At 40.7% G+C, this 22,872-nt stretch overlaps 1 protein-coding gene across 2 annotated transcripts in view; it reads right to left on the reverse strand.

Moving 5' to 3' along the window:
* Positions 1–263: 263 nt before the first annotated feature.
* The window catches only part of AQP9 (aquaporin 9), a 36,808-nt gene continuing 14,199 nt past the window's right edge, over positions 264–22,872 (reverse strand). Inside the window, exons 2-6 of one of the 2 annotated variants that reach the window (XM_006920323.3) lie at positions 15,461–15,587; positions 10,563–10,700; positions 9,348–9,466; positions 7,898–8,115; positions 264–2,080 (exon numbers count right to left, since the gene is read on the reverse strand). In XM_006920323.3, coding sequence (XP_006920385.1) covers positions 1,912–2,080; positions 7,898–8,115; positions 9,348–9,466; positions 10,563–10,700; positions 15,461–15,587 — 771 coding nt within the window. In that variant the 3' untranslated portion in view covers positions 264–1,911. The remainder of the gene's footprint in view (positions 2,081–7,897; positions 8,116–9,347; positions 9,467–10,562; positions 10,701–15,460; positions 15,588–22,872) is intronic. The other variant, XM_025038889.1, reaches the window with a different exon arrangement.

Consider the following 22,872-nt stretch of genomic DNA (forward strand, 5'->3'; position numbering starts at 1 on the left):
AACCAGGATTACCCGGCCACCACTAGACTTGGTTCTCAAAGAAACTTTACACCCATTTAATTTAACCAAGTCGATGTGCTCCACCCTGGCTGCACATTAAAATCACCCGAGATATTTACAAATGACCAACTGGGCATTGGCATTTTTCAAAGGCTCCCAATTTGTAAAAAAAGATAGACAACCTCTCAGTTAAGTGTACTTAGCAGTCTTAATACTTATAAAAACTCAAACAAAAGATTTTATTTCAAATCAGCAATATCCAGGTAGTTTTATAGCAGGAAAATAATTCCACATATCAGTCAATAGATTACAGAACACAGGTCACTAGAGATATTTCACATTCACTTTTTGCTGTTCTGTTATCATCACAAAGCAGTTGGGAAATTCTGGGCTTTCTAACAGTTTGACCGAAGGTGAATCACTGGATGTAGCAATTTCTCTGGTGCTTGTAACTCGTAGAGACTCTTTTGACTAAAGTGACACCAATTCGAGGAATATAATGCTTGAGATTGGCAGTGAGGAAAGAGCAAAACTTAGCTAGACCAAGGGTAACCTAGAAAAGGAAGCCTTCTGATAATGTTTTCAGGAGAAAAAAATGATCAAATCGCTACCTCTTCCCTTTATTAATGCTTCAGTAACCATGGTAATAAAACCAGACAGTGAAGGTCTTTGTATCTTAAGATCCAAGAGAATTATGTCCAGAAGGTGTACACATTATGACAGCTGCCAATCCCACTTCTTATGGCCAGCCAGGAAGGGCTGATCAAGAGTCTCAGCCAGATATTAATCTTCTGAAAGGTGTAGGATACATGTGTTCAACTTTCTACATGATCTTAGGCGACTCACTTAAATTCCCTGAGGTTTTGTTTCCTTATCTGAAAAATGAGCAGCATAGTATATACCTCAGACAGTCACTCTGAGGATTAAATTAGATATTATGTGAAAGTGTTTTGTGAATTGTAAAGCCCAATAGGTGTATTATCTTTCCAGGGACTTCCCATTCTAAAGGTTATACTAGACCAGGAGCCAATGGCTTTCAGTTTTGGCTTATAGGGCATGTATAGAATAATGAATGAGTGTAGTCACTAACTTGTCAAATATCTGGCCTCAAGTAGGCAATTAGGAAAATACATTAGAGCTAAAAATACAGAGCGATGTATTTTTCACAACTGAGGTTATGATTGTATTGTAAGTTATTATATACTAAAGACCAGGAAATTAACTGATGTCCTCTAAAAATGCGAAGACCAAAGGATTAATCTAATAAATGATTTCCACTTTTGAAAAAATTCCATTTGGTGTCCCAAATTTTATTTTGTTTCCTGAGGTTTCTGAATGCCACAATGTCCTCCTGAGCTTTCCAGCTGCATTTTGCTGCATCCGACACCCCTAGGTTTGGAGAATATCAATACTGGTACAATTATATTAACACAGTTAACCCATTAGTTCACTAATGGGTTAACTGTGTTAACATGGACATGTTAACTGAAACCACTGTTTTGTCTTTTAATTTAGTTTTGGTTGATATTCAGAACATAACCTTAGTGGGTTTGAAAATAAGGGTTTTGGTGATACTATTTCATATAGGCAATGCATTTGAAACCATCCAAATAAGTTCATGGTCAAGGATCCAAGTTAATAGTGCTTATCCAGTAATAACAATTCCCATCAAAGGATTAAATTAACAGGGCAAGAGAGAAGGCTGTTTCATTCAGGAGACAGGCCATGCTATTCTGGAAAATGGGAGAGAAGAGGTCAGTGTTTTCAAAACTTCACTCAGGTGCTTCTTCCAATTAAGTGTTCCACAAACACAGCTAGTCTTGTGAAAATGCAGATACCTGAATGCCATCTTTCCTGAAGAGAACGCCGGCTCAGCCAATTATAAACCCAGTAGCATGTAGTAGCATGCTACTACATTATCACACTAAGTTCACATTTCTCTGGTTTGTCCTCAGGTGGTTCTGCCTCGAGGTCTGGGTCTGGGTGGTGGATTTCAATGATAAGAACATAGACAAGGCCTCCGATGGCAGCGCCAACCAAAGGGCCCACTACAGGTATCCACCAGAAGTTTTTTCCAGTTCTGAAATCAAACAAGAAATTAGTGATACATCACTTGGCCTTCCTCCTGGTATTACTGCTAGTTATTCATTAACCAGCTAGTCTTTCTCATGCTTATGGCTCCCTTTTAACTAGGCAAGAGCTAAGTATAAGGGAATTCACTATAACTTGGCAATCAGCATCCTAGATTTTCCAATACACCCCATGTCACATGATCCATTCCATTGTCCTATTAGTACTTTTGAGAGAATATGTCCCGTTTATTTTCCTTTCAGAAAATATTGTCCCTGAACCCACGATCAAAATTGAGAGAATCTAGGGGAAGTTCAGGCTGATTATTCAGGAACTGCCTTTCCCTCATCCTGAAAAAATGAGTCCTGAGGATTGTGAATGGTAAAATGTGGAGAGATTCCTAACATCATTGGTCTGGGAGGGCAATCGAAAAATAAACGATCAGGAAATGTTTGCTAACAAATAAATGAATTAAAAAATCAAATGTAGAATATGAGTTACCTACTAAATATAATTTAACTCATTACTTATTTTTTGAGGTCACAGCTCAGAGTTACTCTCTGAAAAGGCTATTGTGCTGTGAATCTCAATCCCCTCCAGAAATCCTCAATGTCAAAGGTATAATTCTGAGAGAAAGCAACTACTTTTGTGAATTGTCACCATCTTTTTTGGAGACAAGAAATCCATTTAAATAAGTCAGTAGAAAGGGCCATTCATTCTCAAAAGCAAGCAAAATGTACAATATACTGTTTGAAGATATATACATTTGAGACAAACTTTTAAAGCAGGGTTATGGTGAACCTGAAAAAAATTCAAGGCACAGCGGAGGAAGCAGGGGGAAAAGGAGGGGCACACTGGTATGCATACACGAGGATTCCACAGTGTTCTGTTTAAGGGAAGGCCTCATGGCGTGCTTTTTACTGCTATGCTTAATAACTATACGCATGTTTTTCAGGGCCTTTTGTTTTGTATCAAATTTTGATAAGAAAAAAAATAAGAAAGGATAAAAAAAAGAAATAAGCACAAAACAAGAGGACCGTCCTAGGATTCATGGACCTGGTTCTAATCTCAGGATTGTCTAGAAGGTCTGTGGGCAAGTTTCCCCCTCTCTGAGCTTCGTTCTTCCTTCTGCATGGTGGTCTCTTTCACTTGGATCATCCCAGCACTCAAAGAGCCTAGATACAGGCTTGAGGGAAGAGCACTGAGATTGAACATAGCATCCACTAGATGTCACTCTGACTACATGGGAGAGAGGACCCCGCCTTCTGTTCTTGCAGCGCCCTTTCCCACACCCCCAAATCTAGATAGAAGTGTCTGTGAGAGGCACATGGGCTTTAAAGAGCTAAGAGCCTCCTCTTCAAGAAGCACATGAAGTAAGCATAAGCCACATTGTTTGGCCCACCATGTCCTTTCTTCCATCACCATTTTGTGGTGTTATCTTTCACTGCCATTTATCAGATTAGGGTCCAAGATATCTGCCAGGACACAGGTTCTCCTTTCCCTGGATGAACCCGTCCTCCTTCCATCAGAGCTGAATATCTTGTGCCAGGGTCACAAGTCATCAAAGAAGGAGCTCAGATGTGGTTCCCTGCCTGGCCCAGTCTTACGTGTACACAGGGTCATTTGCACGCTATGATTTGGGGGATGCCAGGAAAATGTATTAATTGCTTGAAGTACCATCATCAGGAATTCATTCCTTTGGGTAAACTTTTAAAAAATTAGCACTACCCTTGAGATCCATCATCTATTAAGTCAGTAACATCTTTTTTAATAATTAAAAAAATGTTCAATTATAGTTGGCATACCACATTATATTAGCTTCAGGTGTACAACATAGTGAATGGACATCTGTATAACTCACAGTGTGAGTACCTCGATATAACTAGTATGCCCCTGGTAACTTACATAGTAATTACAATATTATTGACTATCTTCCTTATGCTATACTTTTTATATTTCCATGACTATTTTGTAACTACCAATTTATACTTAATTCTTTCCCCCTTTTTCACCTGCCCTCTCAACCTCCCTCTCATCTGGTAACCCTCAAAATGTTCTCTGTATCTATGAGTTTGTATGTTTGTTTTTGTTGTTATTTTGTTCTTTAGATTCCACATGTATGTGGAATCATATGGCATTTATCTTTCTCTGACTTACACTCAGCACAATACCCTCTAGGTCTATCATAAAATATCTTTTTTCCATCCCTTTACTTTCAGTCTGTATGTGTCTTTTAAGCTGAAGTGAGTCTCTTGTAGTCAGCATATTTAAGGGTCTTATTTTCTTATACATTCAGCCACCCTATCTTTTAATTGGAGTACCTAATCTATTTACATTCAAAGTATTCTTTGATAGATATGTAGTTATTGCCATTTTATTTATTACTCATATTTTTCATCTTTTTTTATCCATTCAGCAATGCTATCCTTTGATTTGAGCATTTAATTCTTTTTCATTTGAAGTACTTGTTGATAGATATGTTATTCTTGCCTTTCTTTATTCATATTTTTGGTACATTTTTTTTTCTTCTTAAAGAAGTCCCTCCAACATTTCCTATAATACTGGCTTGCTTAGTGGTAATGAACTCCTTTAGCTCTTCCTTCTCTGAGAAGCTCCTGATTTATCCCTTTGATTCTAAATGATAGCTCTGCTGAGTAATCTTGGTTGTAGGTCCAGGGTTTCCATCACTTTGAATATTTTGTGCCAAGCCCTTCTGGCCTGTGAAGTTTCTGTTGAGAAATCAGGTGAGTCTTATGGGTGTTCCCTTGTAGGTAACTAATTGCTTTTCTCTTGCTGCTTTTAAGATTCTCTCTTTGTATGAAATCTTTGGCATTTTAATTATGATGTGTCTTGGTGTGGGCCTCTTTGAGTTCATTTTGTTTGGCACTCTCTGAACTTCCTGCGGTTGTATGTCTATTTCTTTCACCAGATTAGAGAAGTTTTCCATCATTATTTCTTCAAATAGGTTTTCAATTTCTTGCCCTCTCTCTTCTTCTGGTACCCCTATGATGTCAATGTCGTTATGCTTGATGTTGTCCCAGAGGCTCCTTAAACTATCTATTTTTTTGGATTCTTTTTTCTCGTTGCCATTCTGATTGGGTGTCCTCTATATTGGTGATTTGATCCTCCGCTTCATCCACTCTATTGATTCCCTCTGATGTACTCTTCATTTCAGATATCGTATCCTTCATTTCTGACTGGTTCCCTATTATGTTTTCCATATCCATTTTTATGTTTTCCATTTCTTTGTTAAAGTTCTCATTGAGTTCATCTATTCTTCCTCTAAGTTAATTGAGCATCCTTATAACCAGTGTTTTGAACTCTGCATTTGATAGATTGATTGTCTCCATTTTGATGAGTTCTTTTTCTGGAGCTTTGTTCTGTTCTTTCTTGTGGGACATACTTCTCTTTGTCTCCTCATTTTGGCTGCCTCCCTGTGTCTGTTTCTATGTATTAGGTAGGACTTCTAAGTCTCCTGGTCTTAGTAGAGTAGCTTTATGTAGTAGGTGTCCTGTGGGGCCCAGTGGCATAGTCCTAGGAGGCATCCAGCTGAAGGCCAAGTTCAGCCACAGCCTGTGTACCTCCAGGGCCACCTGGTAAAAGTCACCAAGCAATCCACAGATGGCTACCACCTATGCTGGGCTTGTAGGTGCCTCGAGAGGCCAAGCTAGAAACTGAGGCAGGCTGCCGCTAGTGCGGGGCTTGGGGTTGCTCAGCAAAAAGTACAGAGCATGCCAAAGCCATATGTTGCTGCTTTGGGTTTTGTGAGCCTTTGAGAGATTTTAGGAAAGTCCGCAGCAAAAGCCAAGACAGGACATTTATATGGAATGAACCAGTGAAAGTGGCTTGGGTTGGCCCATAAGTTGGGGGAGGCAGAGTCTTGGGGAATTACCTGGGTGGAGACCTGTGTTATCCAGGTTGATGGCGAGTCAGATATGGTGGTGCCTGCATCCGTCTGCAGGCTGGGAGTGGGGAGGGCTCAACGAAGTAACAACGCATTCTGCAAACACTTCTGTCCAGGAGAAAGCTGCCCTTCCAACCCTCGCGCTGAAGCTCAACAACTCAGTGCCTCCCTGGACGTCCCTGGCACTCCTCGAGCAGCTGCCCCAGCACTGGAGCTCAGAGTGAGTGAGTCCGTCAACAAGTAAGTCCGCGCATGGCCCTTTAAGAGGAATGTCTGTGACTCCCGCAGCCCTCTGTATCACTCAGCCGCAGTCTCCACGGGTTTCCATAGCCAGAGGTTGTGGGGACTTTCGGGACACTTTGGAGACCTGCTGTCCCTCAAAAGATTTCTTGAGAACTTTTTGGTTGAGTATTATCAGCCAGCCTACCTCTTCCCTAACTGGTTTCTGTCCCCTCTACTCTCTCCTTTTTAATCCATTTAATATAATGATATCAGATTAATTTTGCTAAATTGAAGTTCTAAACATGCCATACTTCTACCCTAAATCCTTTACTGCTTCCCATAACCTACAGAACAGGGAGCAGCACAAATCCAAAATTTTCATTCTGGGAGTCTAGGACCGACCTCTATGATCATCAATTGCCCTTTCCGGCCTTCTTCATGTGCCTTACAGCTAGACCGGGTTACTTATTGTTTTAGCATTCTGCCTGATTGAAATATTCTTTCTGTCCTCCATTTAAGCATGTTCAGATACGACAAAATGCCCGTAGCTCCACCTCCCATAATTCCTAAAATTGGAGCTGCAAAACTTCTCTCAACTCCTGGAATTAGTCAGATCTCCTTCATGGCACTTGTTAGCTTAAACCTTGTGTAAGTGCCTGTGATAACCCCCTGTGAAACAGAACATAACACCATAAAAGGGAACAACTGGGCCTTACCATCATTAGTACGGGGCCTTGAATTAGAGATCAGGTATTCAGTCTCTTGGATGGATGAATAAAGGAGAAGACCCTGATGCTAACAAGGAATATGGAGCTCAGAGTTTGGTGTTAGGTGATTCAGCATTCTCCCACAGACGTGGTCTCCTACCATGTACTTAGCAAAGCAAAGAAAGAACAGGCAAGATCTCTACCTATTTTAGAACCACCATCACTCATAGACCTTTGAGTGTATCACCAAGAAGGCTCAAAGGGAGGCCAGATCACCTTGGGGCATCTTTGTTCTAGGGGTCTGTGTGCAGCTAACATAGGTGACTTGCTGATGTAAGCAGTGATCTCTTAGAGTGAAGCTCAAGAACGTGGGATTGAAGGAAACTCATGAACTAATTCTGGGCTCTAGGAATGAGAATATCTGTAGGATTTGTTTTGATTCTCCATTGGAAGAATACAAAGGATCTTTTCCTGCTGGGGACATTTTGTTCAACCCTCTCATGTTCTAGTGGTGATCATTCTGGAACAGAGCTCCTTAACTGTGGCACTCTTGATATTTTTGGCCATATAATTCTTTGTTGTGGGGGTCTGTGCTGGGTATTGTAGAATTCTTAACAGTATCTTCGTATCCTAGCCTCTTGGCCTCTACCAACTAGATGCCAGTGACAACTTCTTCCTCCACCCCCTCCAGTTGTAACAACCAAAAATGTCTCCAGATGTTGCCAAATGTCCTTGAGGGTAAAACTGCCTCTGATTGAAAATCACTGTTCTAGAAAATTCATTGTATTCTTAGTTCCCTTCCTTTGTGTCTGTCACACACACAACGCCCCACCATAGCACAAATCACCAGTGAAACATTCCACATTCATGACCAGGGTTTGCACTTGACCTCCACCCTCCCATCTGTATTCTCTTGGATCCCAACTCAGAACACAGCTCTCTTTGATAAAACACAGCATAAATCTTTTCTTTCCCCACCACCATCATTACTTACGTGAAGACCTCAAACCCCCATCCTGCTAACGCGGTGAAAAGTCTGGGACTCAGGTCTCGAGCTGGGTTCATGGCACAGCCACTGTTCAGTCCCAAAGAGGAGGAAATGACAATAATCAGGAGGCCGATGACAATGGGCTCTAGGCCTTTGGGAACTCCCAAGTTTCTGGAGTCAAAGATGGCAAAGACCAACATGAGGAGGAACATGGTGGCCACGACCTGAGGAAGGAGAAATCGTACAAGGGGTTTAGCTTATATTTGGCCCACTTGTCCACCTCAAAATTCACCCCCTCTCGTAATAACTAACATACATTGGGTGAGCACACCATGCCAGATGCTCTTCTCGCATCGATCCTAGACGTGGGTGCTAATATTACTCTCTTTTACAGATTAGTCAGTGGCAGTTAAGTGTGGACCCAGAGTTCAGCTCTAGAGACTATCTTTACGACATTATCCTGCTAAACAGAAACGTAGCTAAACAGAGAAACACAGACTTCAGGCTGGAAGAATGAATGAAGAAGCTCATTCAAATTTGCGCGACAAACTATGCGATACATCAATGGGCAAATGCTCAAAGGAAATAAACAGAAAATTCATAAGAGAAAAGTAAAGTTAAGAAACAAGCAAGTGGAAAAAAACTGATTTGTAATGGAAACTGCAAACAATACCAAATATTAGAGAAACGATACCAGTTTTCTCAGGCTTTTCTAGTAGAACTAAACATGTACCACATTTTGGAAAAGAAACGCAGCAGTAATTTAGAAATATGCATTTTTAAAAAACTCCACCAAAGTAATCTTTCAATTTGACCCCATTGGATATTTGAGAACAATATCATGTAAATAATATAAAATATGGAAAAATCATAAAGTAAATATGCTCGCTTAACCATTAAAGTCAACCCTTGCACAACATGGGTTTGAACTGCATGGGTCTATTCAAATGCAGATTGGATGCAGCTTGTTTAAATGTCAATAAGCCAGAGACACTTTGGCACTTTGAGATACCTTGAGGGTTTAGATGAACCTGTGCACATGGGCAGACACAGAGGATCTGTGATAGCCTAAAGCTCAACTACCACACTTCACAGTCCTTGAATTGAGATCACAATGTCTTTTCTTGTAGCCTACACACTTAGATCATGTGCACAAAAGAGACATAACAGCGAGGCAGACCCCATTTGCCCCTGCAGGGGTTGAAATGTCCTGTCATCCACTCTTTTCTGGACTTCAACTGATGTGAATAATTTAAAGAGGAAGCAGCAAACTCTTTTAACGGTATCGACTTTGACAAAGGCAAAAATTTGTTGAGAAAGCTTTTGGTGATGCCCAGTGATCTCTGACTTTGGAAACACAGCCTTTCCTTTCTGATAGGTCTATGCTGCTCCCATGCAGTCCCATTAAGAAATCATGTCTTTTCACCAAAGTCAGGCCTTCTGAATGTACACTTACTTGGTCTGCAAATGCGTTCTCCAGAGACAGGTATGGAGAGGGGTATGTTGCGAAAATCTGTGCTGTTGCATTCTCCCCCACGATGAGCAGTTTTCCACCAGCAAAGGACATGAGTCCATCTGTGGAAGACAGCTTTGGCACATTAGTGTTCTCTGGGCAGGAATGAGGAAGGCTTATGCCAGCTCTTGTGCTAACCAACTGCAGTCAAACACTCAGGTTCAGTTTGGCAGATCAATATTGTTTGCCTTTCTTCACTTTAAAGTACGGTAGTTTAAGAAATGCCCGGAAGTCACAGGATTGTAGGTCAAGGATAGAAAGCCCTGGCTGCCCTTCACGGTTCACTCTGAACTTGAGCCGACTCCTTAGCTTGTGGGTCCTGGAAACCAATCTTTTTTGTGAGAAATTGTTGGAATTTTTGAGGTTGACCAAAAGCCAAAGTGGAACTTGAGAACTACTCTAAGCAGAATTCACAATTCCCAGAGTGTTCTCAGTAACCGCTGATACCAGTCCACGATTTGGGGCATTGTGGAACAGTGAGTTTGCCCTCAAGACAGCAGTCACCACACAGCCAGCACTGACCCCAGGTCTCTCCTACTACAGGTTCTCTCATTTTTTCAGGAGGAAATTGAGACCAGTAAGGTCAAGTGACTTATTTAAGTCACATACGTACTTAATTAGTTCAAAGAACTAGAATCTGGGTCTTCAATCATCAGTATTGTGTCTGTCCTTCTGTTCTTTTGCAGAACAGAAGCCCTGGCTGTTGGGGATTGGGGAGCGGTTCCTCACTGAGCCCATTTCTCGGCTGTGCCCCTTCCTCAAAGACTTCACTCCAGATTTCTTCTTTAAATACTTCTCATACCCTTCGCCACCAGTCAACACCTCCTCTCCCAGCCAAATCAGAGAAACCCATAAAGAAGCCACCAGCCTATTACTTATTTTGTGCACATTCACATTGTAGCACCGGTTGGGCTTAAATATAGGCTTCCTTTAAATTCTTTCCCCTTTTAAGTTGTGACCATTTTCATTAAGAGGCTTCATGAATTTGCCCTAATGATAGTTTTGGCCCCACTATATAGAACCGGAAACTCTTACAATCTCTTGACAATTGTCACAGCTTCCTGTTCTTGCCTTATCTCATCTCTTCCTACCAAGTAATTCTGACTTTCAAATTATGTCCAGCTTTCCCTAACCTCTGGACCCAGGGGTCTTACTCACCATAGTAAATGCCGAAGAGGGTTGCTGCCCCTACAAAGGCACCTAAGAACTGGGCTCCCACATAAAAAGGTAATTTGAACCATTTCATTCGTCCAAAAAGACACATTGCAAAAGACACAGCTGGATTGATGTGGCCACCTGCAATGAAGATAAGATTAGGAATGTCACAGGGCAGGTCAGGAAGAATTATTATGAAAAAAAAAAAACCCTTATCTAGAGACCTTGGGCAGAACTCAGTCTTCCTTCCTTCCTTCCTTCCTTCCTTCCTTCCTTCCTTCCTTCCTTCCTTCCTTCCTTCCGCAGGTAGAAGAGTTGGACAACAGTCATATATCACACACATACTGGACTAAGTCCCCAGTCTTTTTGGTACTTTGAGGTTATGAATATTCTTTAATGCACCCTTATGTAAAGCATCTATTTAGGAGAACTGTCTTTCTTTGTGGTCAGGAATCCCTTCATCTTAAAACTAACTCTCTCTCTCTCTCTCCCTCCCTCTCTCTCTCTCTCTCTCTCTATCATCTACTGGGTTCTAACTATGAAGCAATAATCTCAAAGCAATTGATGTAAACTGTTAACTTGAACATATTTTTAAAAAGTCAATACCCTTATAAGGTTTAAGTCTATATCTAGCAATTCCTCAGTCCACATCCAGAGGATATAACAGCGATCTTCGCACTGAAAAGAGACATCTCTTTAAGGAAAAATGACCCTTGGTTGGTGGGCCTCTTATTGAAGTAAGGGGCTCAGTTTATTTTGAGGTGATCACAGTGTCTGAGGGGATTCTCCATAGTTCCTCTGCAAGAATAATATATTTCTCTTACACCCAGAAATGTAGCAACATTTCTGTCACCCCAACCTACATTATGGCTAGAGAAATCGGCTTTCTTGATTCTCATCTAGACAGAAGATCAGGTGGAGAGTTTGCTCTGTACTAAGTCACTAATATCATCAGCTGGCTTTGCTAGTAACAACACTTATTGAAAACTTGCTGGATGCTATCATAGGAGTATTACACACACTTGATCTTCATAAGATCTCAGTGAGATGAATACTACTTCAGTTAACTGGTGAGGAAACTGAGGCACGGAACTAAAGTAAGTTTGTTAAGGCCATATGGTTAAAGTGGTGGAACTAGAATTCAAATCTGGGTTTATCTGAACTCTAGATCCTATGTTCTAAACCACTTACAGAGTTTTTACCAAGTTTATAAAGCTTCTCTGCTGTACTGGGCAGGAAAAAAAAAATTTTCAAAAATCATCTTTGAGTATTTGGCTCACTTCTTAGGGACAAATGATGTTCCTTTGAAGACTATAGGTGAGATTTTATGTAGAGGGAAGATTAGAGTTACTGTCAATATGACCGCATTGAAATGTGGATTTCTGGATTGTAGAAATAGCCGTAAACCAATGAGTGATGATGATGATGGTGATGACACTTTACATCTGACCCTCCACAGAACTTATAGGTGAGTTTGTATTTGGAAGCTCCCTGCTCTGAAGAAAACTATGCTTTTCCCGAGTCTCTAAGCCAAAGTGGATTTGCAGCAGGGAGGAGTTCTGGCTGCTGGCAAAACCACAAAGGTCCTTTCTACACCTGCCTCTGCCACTTAGGGGCTAATAAGAGCAAGAAAATGCAAATATTAAAAGCACAGTTTTCCTGAAGAATTATATCAACTGCCTTGCTTTACTTTTAAATCCAATAGAGTCATAATTCTGGAGACTAGCAGCACAGCCTACTAGAAAAACTAGAAACAGGGCTTAGGAGAAGGGAACACACAGGGCAGTGGGAAGTTCCTGAAGCCGGCCCTGTTCTCCTTCTCCCACAGGCTGGTTAGGTAGCTGCCAGGTAGCCAGGCGGGAAGGACCCATTGTGAAAGGACAAGGGGACATAAGAAATCACCTCCAGTCAAAAAAAGTACCTTCCCTCAGATGAGTCCATGAATGGGAGTTATTTAGCAAGCTCCTCTTCCAAAATAAAACTTCCCATAGGTAGGTTTATGCTTTTTCACTTCTCATAACCACCCAGAGGCAGGTACTATTAGTCACCCTGGACTTCGTATGGTACAAGGCACTTAGTAGGTGTTTAAGATATGAAAGTTGAAGAACTAAATAGTCAGAGGCCTTTATCTAGATAGCTCGGACTACAATGATCTATAGAGAGGGAAAGTTGTTTGGTGGTCAGAGAGGATGTGTCTGGGAGGGAGTTTTGCTAAGCAATGAGGCAAATTTCTCCTTGCAGAGATGAGTGGCCACTCTGGCTTACCCGAAGGACAAGGCAGAGCAGTGTAGTAGAAAGAACATAAGTGCTAGAGCCAGAGAGTGCTGCACTAAAGTCTGGTCCTGCCACTTTGTTGTGATGATCAGATTATTCACACAAAGAGCCCCGAGGGGCAGCTGGAGCTCATGAGGTCTGAGATGAAAAAACTTAGGTGAACAGGCTGAACTCTTTCACGGTTCTGCTCTAGACAAGTCCCCTCCTCCCCGCCACCCACAGACAATTCTAATCTTAATGCCTTGTCATTAAGCAAATCGATTTTGCTTTTTCACTGAATTTATATTACTTATAGAATGCTACATCAGAAACAACCACCATAGCCTAAGTACAAGCAGGCAGTGTAATGCTCGGTGGGAGACACTGCATAATGAGGGCGTTATGGGTTCTGACTGGCCCGACTGGGTTGCCAGAACTGGCATGTTCACAAGGGAAGCAGTAAGGTAATGTTTTATGTTTCAAAACTGGAATGTCGCTCACCTTACCAGTCTGTGACCACACAATAGGATCTCATTTATGTGTGTGCCCAATATACATTGGTTATTTTTGGAATCTTCAAAGAGGGCCTCACAGGTGCCCACAAACCATTATGTTAGCTGTAGCCACCATGAGACAGTCACCTCCCTCACACAATCTTCCTCTCCTGTTCCTGCGGCTGTTGAAGCCAATACTGAGTCTGCATGGATGTCATTGATGGGACAATGTGTTGTCTGTGCACATTTCCAGAGCCACCAGCCCAGAAGCCTGAACAGTGCTGGGTTCCAAAAAGAGAGAGGGAAATAAGTTCCCTTTCCAACTCAGTACTACCTTTTATGAGCCAGGCTCAGAGGCTGTTCTGCTTGAATTTTGGGATATCTCTCATAAAAAATTTGGCCAGCTCCTAACCCTTACCTAGAAATGATTCTAGTGAAAAGAGTCCCATCAGTTCTGGCCTTCACCCCTCTAAGTGCAGGGGCTTAACCCTAGTTCAGGGGCCAGATGGGAAGATTCCATACTAATTTCACTTCCTTTTCCCCTTCCTGCCGGTTCCTACCCTTTTTCCTCCTATGGTCACTACTAGAATTCTCAAGTATATCAGTGGATGCAAAAAGATGTGGACAGCGGTGGTGGTAAAGGGTGTTAGTTACACGGGTCGCATCTGAGACCAATTAATCCTAAAGTAAACATTTGATGATATTCGATTCAGGGTGTTATATAAGCAAAACACTCCAAAACCACATCCCACATTTCCACCTAAACAAAGCAAACAAAACAAAACAAAACAAAACAAACTAGCTGAGAACGTGCCCACATTTATATAGCAGTTTGTAGAAACTCCACTTGTGTGAATGTATGGGGTGGCGGTGGAATATCCTGTATGCTTCTAATTCATCTGTGTCTGGTGTTGAGGCCTGCACTGTAATTAAGCCTTGGCAAATTCAGGGTGATTCCCTGCTCATTCTTGTGCCTTAGGTAAGCAGCACAGTACTGGGATCACAGCAAAGGCTTGGCAGGAGTTTGAAAAGAAACACTGCTCATCTCAAACAAATTACATATACAGGAATGTTAACCTGGATTGCCCCAGGATCTGAGTCTGACTGTGCTATTAAAAAGGTGCCAGACAGCAAACGACTGTTCTAGGTTCCCAGCCCAAGGAACCTCCCAGAGAGTCTAAGCAGTCATTCTTCTGTGCTCCAATGACAGCACTTGTCATCAGACCAGCTGGCTTAACTGCAAGCCCTGCCTGTAATGCCTTTCCTGTAATAGGCCATTGGAAATGTTGTATAATAATAGGGACACGAGATTCGCTGTCATGTAGACCTGGGTCAAATCTTTAGTCTGCCTCTTTACCAGCTATGGGACTTGCAGAAATTAACTTAATCCCTCAGAGCTGGAGTTGTCTCTGTAGAATGGAGACACTAGCACTCATCACGGTCCTGCTAGAGAGAGAGGAGCTAAAGTACGTACAGCAGCCAGCACAGTGCCCAGCATACAGAGGTTCCCAATCCTCCCTTATCACCAGCAATCTTAGTGCTCTGAACACCCAGACCAGGCTGCTGAAAGATTCCAGGAGCCTTTGGGAACTGGATCGTTTTCACAGTCCCTTCCTAAGTTCCCAGGCTACATTAAACAGCATTTCATTTTGCTTCTTGAACCTTGGAAATTGCTTCTAATCAGCCCACCACTCAGGGCAGAATTAAACCAAGACCTTCTGGATCATGCTTGCACTTCTGTGAAAGCACCAGACATTTCGTTAAGTGACTTAGACTCTTTCTGACCGCTATGGATCAAGGTCCAGGACTTGCCTCTCTGTTGGAGTGGCAGTCTTCACTGGGCTACTCACAGGGTACCTGGCAAATGGTTACAAGCAAGTAAAAAATTGTATCGACAGATGAAGAATATGACTCAGTGGCCAGATTTAAGAATCAGTCAGTTCTGAGTTCTAAGTCCTATCTCTGTCTCTTGCTAAATGTTGCCTTGGCACAAGTCACTTGCCATTTGCTAGCTATTTTAATGTTATCATCTCTAAAAATAGAATCAAATACATATTCTTGCAGGATCTAAACAAATGAAGGTGTATAAAGCACCCAGGACTGTGCTAGCACATTGAAATGCTTAATAGTAGCTGTTATATTTTTATTACTTACCAGAGACACCTCCAGTCGCATAGATAGCCATTACGACTGACATTGCAAATCCAACATTCATAGTGACGATTCCTCCAAAATGCCCTCGACTGAGGACAGCTTGGGCAACAGAGCCACATCCAAGGACCTGGAATGAGAAGAAATTCAACAAGTAAGTGAACATGGCCACTGTCAATGATGGAAATCACAGTAACAAGAAGCACCTATCAAGCAAACTCATGGACTGGGCTGCCACAGGCTTCATACAAATCAAATTATAATGCTCCAGCTATGCACAGGTCGCCAGGAGCAAGAGCCAAATCAACAGCACATAACACATAACCTGTGCAGATAGCAAAATGGGGGTCCTGGGCGATATCTGGTTGACAGACATTGGGATTGCACAATATTGAAATTTTGCCTACATTTATAAATCAGGTAATTTCACACAATGATCCAGATTTCTGACTTATGTTTTAAATTAAACTTTTAATTTTGAGATAATTGTAGATTCACATCAGATTGTAAGAAATAAAACAGAAAGATCCCATGTACCTTTTACCCATAGATTCCTTTTAATCTATTAGATCTGTCAACCCACAAGGAGGAATTTCCTGGAACAGAGTAGCAGTTGGCTGCTCCCTTTAAACAGAGCTTGTGCTCTCTCAATTGGCTCACTTCATTTGCTTCACTTTGCTCACTTAGGTCTCCGTCCTGGCCCCTGTAGGCATTTGAGTTTTCGATCCCTGCTCTAGAGGCTCCCCGTATAAGCCATATCAGGCTCACAAACAATCATATATGCACATCCAACAAGTAGAAAGGTCATTTGTACCAGATACAAGGCCATTAGCAAGAAAACAAAGGAAATTTGTGGGAGGATTGAACTGCAATCAAGAAGTTCTCCCTCGTCTCCATATCTTTTCTCCCTGACGAGGCTGTAGTTTCCTAGAGAGCAGAGGATGCCAAACTTACAGCTTTGTGCATTCCCTGTGGCACCAAGCACAATGCTGTAAGTACTTGGCAAACAGGTATAAAATGAAGATGAAGTACAACAGTGAGTCTTTGACAGTCTTCAGCTGGTAGAAGATATTTTGGAGAATGAAATCAGTATTCAGAAGGGTTTTGAATATATTATGATACATCCACTCAGAGGAATACTGTTCAGTCATAAAATAGAATGAGGGAGATCTGTGTGGACCAATGTGAAAAGATCCTCAAAGTATATTATTTAATTTGAAAACACGATTCAGAGCAGTGTTAAAGCACATTGCCAATTGTATTAAGAATTGCACATGGGCTATCTCCACGAATATCCAAACAGCAGGAAATTGGGTTGGATCCTGTGGGAGGAAAGTAAATGACTGGGTAGGTGTTGGAAGAAAGCGTTTCATTGTATATCCTTTTTCTTTTTACCATGTGTCTTAGTATATTTGGGCTGCTATAACAAAATACCATAGACTGAGTAGCTTATAAACAACAGAAATTTATTTCTCACAGTTTTGAAGGCTGGAAATCCAGGTCAGAGTGCCAGCATGATGGGGTGAGGATCTTCTTCCAGGCTGCAGAGTTCTCACTGTGTTCTCACATAGTCAGAGGCAAGTTAGCTCTCTGAGATATCTTTTATAAGGGCACTAACCTTCATGACCTAAGTGCCTCCCAAAGGCCCCACCTTCTAATACCTTGGGCATTAGGTTTTCAACAAATGAAGTTGGGATGGGGAGAGAGAACACATCTAGTCCACAGCACCATGTATTTCCTAATGTTTAAAAAATGTGTCCTATAGCAACCAATTAACAACTAATTAAAACCTTTTAATCATGGTCCATTAAAAAAACATTTGGTAAGAAACTGAGGCATATAAACAATAGAATATTATTCAGCCATAAAAAAGAATGAAACATTGCCTTTTACAATGACCTGGATGAACCTCGAGGGCATTATCCTAAGTGAGACAAATTAGAAAAAGAAAAATACTGTATGATCTCACTTATATATCGAATCTAAAGAAAAAAACAAGGTCATAGATACAGAGAACAGATTGGTGGTTGCCAGAGGTAAGGCATGGGCAAAATAGGTGAAGGTAGTCAAGAGGTACAAATTTCTAGTTACAAAGTAAGTAAGCCCCGAGGATGTAATGTATGGCATGGCGGCTATAGTTAATAACACTGTATTGCATATTTGAAAGTTGTCAAGAGAGTAGATCTTAAAAGTTCTCATCGCAAGAAAAAAAAAATTCTGTAACTATGTACAGTGATGGATGTTAACTAGACTTACTATGATTTCACAGTATATACAAATATCAAATGGTGTCGTACGACTGAAACTAATGTAATGTTGTATGTCAATTTTGATGAAAAAAACAATTTAGTGAGGGAGGATTATTGGGAAATATGCTACAGTGACATACAAATTTGGTAGGAAAACAACACAGCAAATGACCATCAGATATTCTCGCATTGTGGTTTAAAGAGCTGTTGTAGTCCTGGAGGAATAAGTTTTGAACTATAGGATCATTGGATCATTGTTCTTATATGTTGAATTGGCCAAGGTTTTTCTGGAATATAGTCAAGTTTGGGTTTTATAACTAAAGAAGAGCAACCAACTTGAAGGAGGGCTCAGCATCAAGTAATAAATATTATTTAAGAAACAGATGAAGAAAAGTTTCAGAAACAAATATATGTAAAGAAAAAGAGATTGAGAATGTGAAGGCTTCTTATCAGAAAGATAATAAAAAGAGATCGTTGTCTCATTACAAAAGACTGAGAAGGGAAGTCCAAAACTGATATATACAATTTCCCGATAGTGATCAATTAATTCTAAAGAGGTTGCCCAGGGCTCATTTGCGAGGTCTTCACAGAAATACAATTTATAAAAAAAGGATATGTAATACATGTCAAACATTTTGGTTTACATCTTTTCTTTCCTGTAACTTCTGTCCACTAGTTCCTGGCTGACTCTTAGGACCATGAAGAAGAAGCTTCTCTCACATACCAAGCATTCTAATAAGTGGAGGGGGTATAGGGTTCTCTGAATTCTTTTCTCCTGGATGTGTTGAGGTGATTAAATAACCAGATTCCAAGTGTTAATTCCAGGTATGATTCTTCATATCTACGTAAATGAACATGTTATTTCTCAGTCTCAGCTTATTCATCTGTTAAAGAAGACTAATAATATCTGCTAAGCTTGTTTCATAGGATTGTTCAGTAAAGGTTCAAATGGATAACATTACAAAAAGGGCTTTTTAAAACACAAAGGGCAATAATAAGTGCAGAATATTATTGCTTTTAATATAAACTTAAAAAGAAAACCTCAATTCAGTTAGACCTCAATTCAATAAGCTAAGACAAAAGGACTCATGAACTTAACCACCAACTAATGCCTGACAACAGAAGCAGGGGAGAAAACATAGATATTAGAAATAGTTGTTGTTTCATTCCTAGACATAGGATCAAAATTTGCAGGGAGAGGGGAAGTGGGAAGCTGACAAGACTTTTAAATTGTTTTGCCAATTGTGATTACTCTCCAAAGATGAGTCATTTTATAGTTGGCGAGGTTTTATGCTTTTGGTAGGAAAGCAACATTAGAAAAGAGGAGAGAGTAAATACTGTGGTTATTATCAGGTTCCACCGCTAACAGGAGGGGCGGGTGGGGTGGGGGGGGGATTTTTCAGCTAACAGGAGGGGCGGCGGGGGAGAGGGGGCGGGATTTTTCAATGGAAAAGGAAGAAAGACATTTGAAAGGCAGATTTCTACGAAGGACTGATTGGTGAGCAAGATACCTCCAGTTGTTCCCAATCACTCAGGCCAAACATTCTGGAATCCATTGGTGTCCCTTCCTCTTCTCTCCCTTGGCTACCTATAGCCAATCATTCCCAAATCTTCTGAGCCTTCTTCTGCAGCCTCCAACCAGCTCCCTCACTTCTAGTGTCTCCCTACTCAGTGCCAGATGAGGAATGACTCATATACCCCCCTTGCCGCCCCCACCGCCACAGTTGCTCAGCAAGTGCCAGCACAAACCCCTCAGCCCCATCGGTACTTAGGGCTCTCCAGTGCCTTGCCTCATGATCACCAGCCACTTTCTGCCTAGTGTTCTTCAGCATAAATCTGTATCAGCCAGGCTGGCATCCTAGTCGCTCTGAGTGCTTTGAGCTTATAACACTCATTCCCACTTCTGCACACCTGCTCATTGTATACCTTCCAGCAGGATCTCCTTTCCCTGCACCTTCCCCAACCAAACACAATCTATTCATAACACTAAGCTAAAGTCCTACCTTTTTGTGGAATTTTCTCTGATAACTTAAGGCCTCAAGGGCTCTTATGCTTCTTCTATCATGTCTTTATAATGTCATTTTATTACAGTCCACCTTGCCTTGTGGCACCCATCAAGACTATAATGCCCACCAGGGCAGCTCAGGTTTCTTTATATTCCATGCTCAAACAACATTTGATGAAAGATATTAAAATATCTAAACACAAGCAGGAAAAACCCATGTGTAAATGCCTTTTCAAGAGAAAAAGTTGGTCTGGGGGTAGAATATGAAAATCGAGAGGTATATTTTCTAAGAACTATCAGTTGAGACTGCTGGGAAGTTCCCAACTTAGCCATGACCCTTATGACAAATTAATTACTGGACATAATGTAAAATCTAATGTGATAAAGTGATTATTGCAAACCAGAATGCTGGGGATAGTGAGAGAAGAATAAGCCCACAGATTTTATTTCATTTGACCTTTCTCAGATCTCTTGCACATCTATTACCTCCTTTAAAGTGTAGACCAAGATGTTCCTAGCACAGTACACAGTATATAACGGACAATAAATATTGGTTCAGTGAGTATGTAAAAACTGAACCCTTCAGAAAAGAAGTAGTTAATGAAGGTTAGGAATTCCTTAAAAAAATATTTGCAGGTGTATGCACCTGGGGCCAAGGATCACCGGGGAACCTCACAATTATTGCAAGAGATGTGATTCTTTGTGCATATCAAACATTACCCAAAGAAGGAAAAAAATAACATGCCTTGTGTCTACCTTTTATGGTTCAGTATTTTCAGAATTAAGAAAATAATTCCTATCCTATAGAGGTGATTTTTGTTTGTTTGTTTGTCCGTTTAGGAGCCACCTTGTAGGTCCTGATCATCATGCCAAGACAAGTATGGTTATTCTGGTGACAACAAATGTCACTCTGGTTCAAAAAAATACCCCCAAACTTGTGCTTTTTCACCAAGGCTTCTCATGACCTAGAGAAAAATTCTTTTCAGCCCCATTTCCCTTCTTTTCTCAGAGATCAATGTGACACATTGGTGATTTCAAGTGCAGCTTTTTCAGTTTATGGAAAACCTATATATTAATTTCTATCTGCTTTATTTCCAGCTCCCCTTGCACAGACAACTTCTGCTAGATGACCAAGCGCTCTCCGGGGAAAACCAGAACTAAGGCAAAGTTAAACCCTTTCCACTCTTGTTCTTCCTTGTCGTCTCCTTTCCTCATACTGTCTCCCCACTTTGTAGTCATCAGCAGAAGGCACACTCATTTCCCCAGTGCTGACTAGTCCTAGTGCCTGCCTAGTACTGCGATGAATGGGCTGTGATAATGGTGGGATGGGCCTTTTCTACACAGATGAACCACACCCATGAGCCACAAAGATTTCTTGTTGCACCGGCCAGTATTTGGGGGAACTTATTAGAATTCATAGCTATTCTCAACACCAAGACCCAAGAAGACAAGAAATTCCCCTAGCTCTGCCTGCCCCTTTAGTAATTTCTGAACCAGAGTTCATTCTAAAATGCCCAATACCTCCAAAGTTCACCCAGCTAGAATTTTTTTATGATTGTTCTTTTAAAAACTTTTCTAGGATGTTCATGTCCTCCCTTTAATTCAGAACTGTCAGTTTAGTGCACGTTTGCAGCAACAATGCAGCCCAAGAATGTAAGCCACATATGACTCTTCACCTTGTACATTGCTGCAGGTCTTCCTGGAAATAGGTAAGGAATATATTTTAAGTATATTCCTTACCTATTTTATTAAATATATTTTAAGTAATATATTATAAAAATATACTTCAGTAGATAATTTGTTATTAAATGATGCAAATGCATAAGACAGAAATCAGCATTAAAAAAGAACCACTTGTATTTTAAAAATTGCTTTGTGTATGTGTGTCAGATATGTATATACACACAAACATACACACATATGTTTGTTATAAACACTCTCATTCTGTCCCTATGATAACGTGAGGGGGAATAAAAGTCTGCTTTTTTCATCTAAAGAAACCTGGGGACGAAGAAATTAAGTCATTTGCCTGAGAATATACAACTAGCGAAATGATCTTGTTGAACGCAAAATTAACATTAGTGTCCAAAGTATGTGTCCCTTCACTTACACTAAAATGCCCTTAACTGTACCTGAGCCAAATAAGTAGTTTGTCCAGATCTGTGCTTTAGGAGTCTGTCTTTCAAAAAATCAAATCATGGTAAACTAAGGTCCCCACCCAAAGCTACAAGTACCTCTGATGGGATCTGGCACACACTCAGCCATTCCTTCCTTTCCTCCATATATATGTACATTTGAAAATTCTAAGTGCCCAGCATGGTGCCTGCTGGCTAGCAAGGATGCAAAAAAAATCAGAAGTGGATACTCTGAGAGCTCACAGACCAGCAGAAGAGGTAAGATAGCTGAGAACTGTAAAAATCCTAAGTAAAAGTGTAGATGAAATGTGGTACTGTTATTTAATGTAATAAACTTGTTAATGAATGGCTTAAGCATTTATCCCTAGGGAAAGTGTGCACGGAGATGCAGTTTTATAATTCAGCCTTACTGACTAAATGATGATTATTTTGACATTTAGGTTTCCCCAAATTCTTGACTCATTTGATTGATTAACACTCCAAATTACTGAATCTCCTGACATAATACTATTAAATCTGAGAAATATTAATATATACACATGAATGTACCACAGATTATCCTCATGAGAAACTTGATTAAGATTATATGAGATCAAGATTTCTCTTCTGATATTGCCTGAAATAAAAATGGTTTTCACACTATTGCCTCAACCAATTTTGCCAGGTGGTAGAATGGGAGGACCACGATTTCGTATCAGGAATTTGACCTCCAAAAGCCAGGCTGCTTATAAACAAATGATATTGAACAGAAAGAAGGCTTACGCCCTTGCGATCTCTCAACTTGCCCTTTTCTGGTGGAATATTTTCTTTTTGTAGAATGTGGTTAAGGACACCATTAGAGCAGAGTCACAAACTTGTGATCCATGGCTGAAGACGGCTTGTGAGTAGAATTGATCCACAGATGTGTTTTGTTTGGTTCACATGGTGATTTTTAAAGAAATTATTAGCGGTATTTAAAAATAGAAAAATTCCATATAGAACTCTTGATTTCTGACCATTCTTGAAAAACTGGAAAACATGATAAAG

The sequence above is a fragment of the Pteropus alecto genome, unplaced genomic scaffold, assembly GCF_000325575.1.
Source record: "Pteropus alecto unplaced genomic scaffold, ASM32557v1 scaffold86, whole genome shotgun sequence".
Taxonomy (NCBI): Eukaryota; Metazoa; Chordata; class Mammalia; order Chiroptera; family Pteropodidae; genus Pteropus; species Pteropus alecto.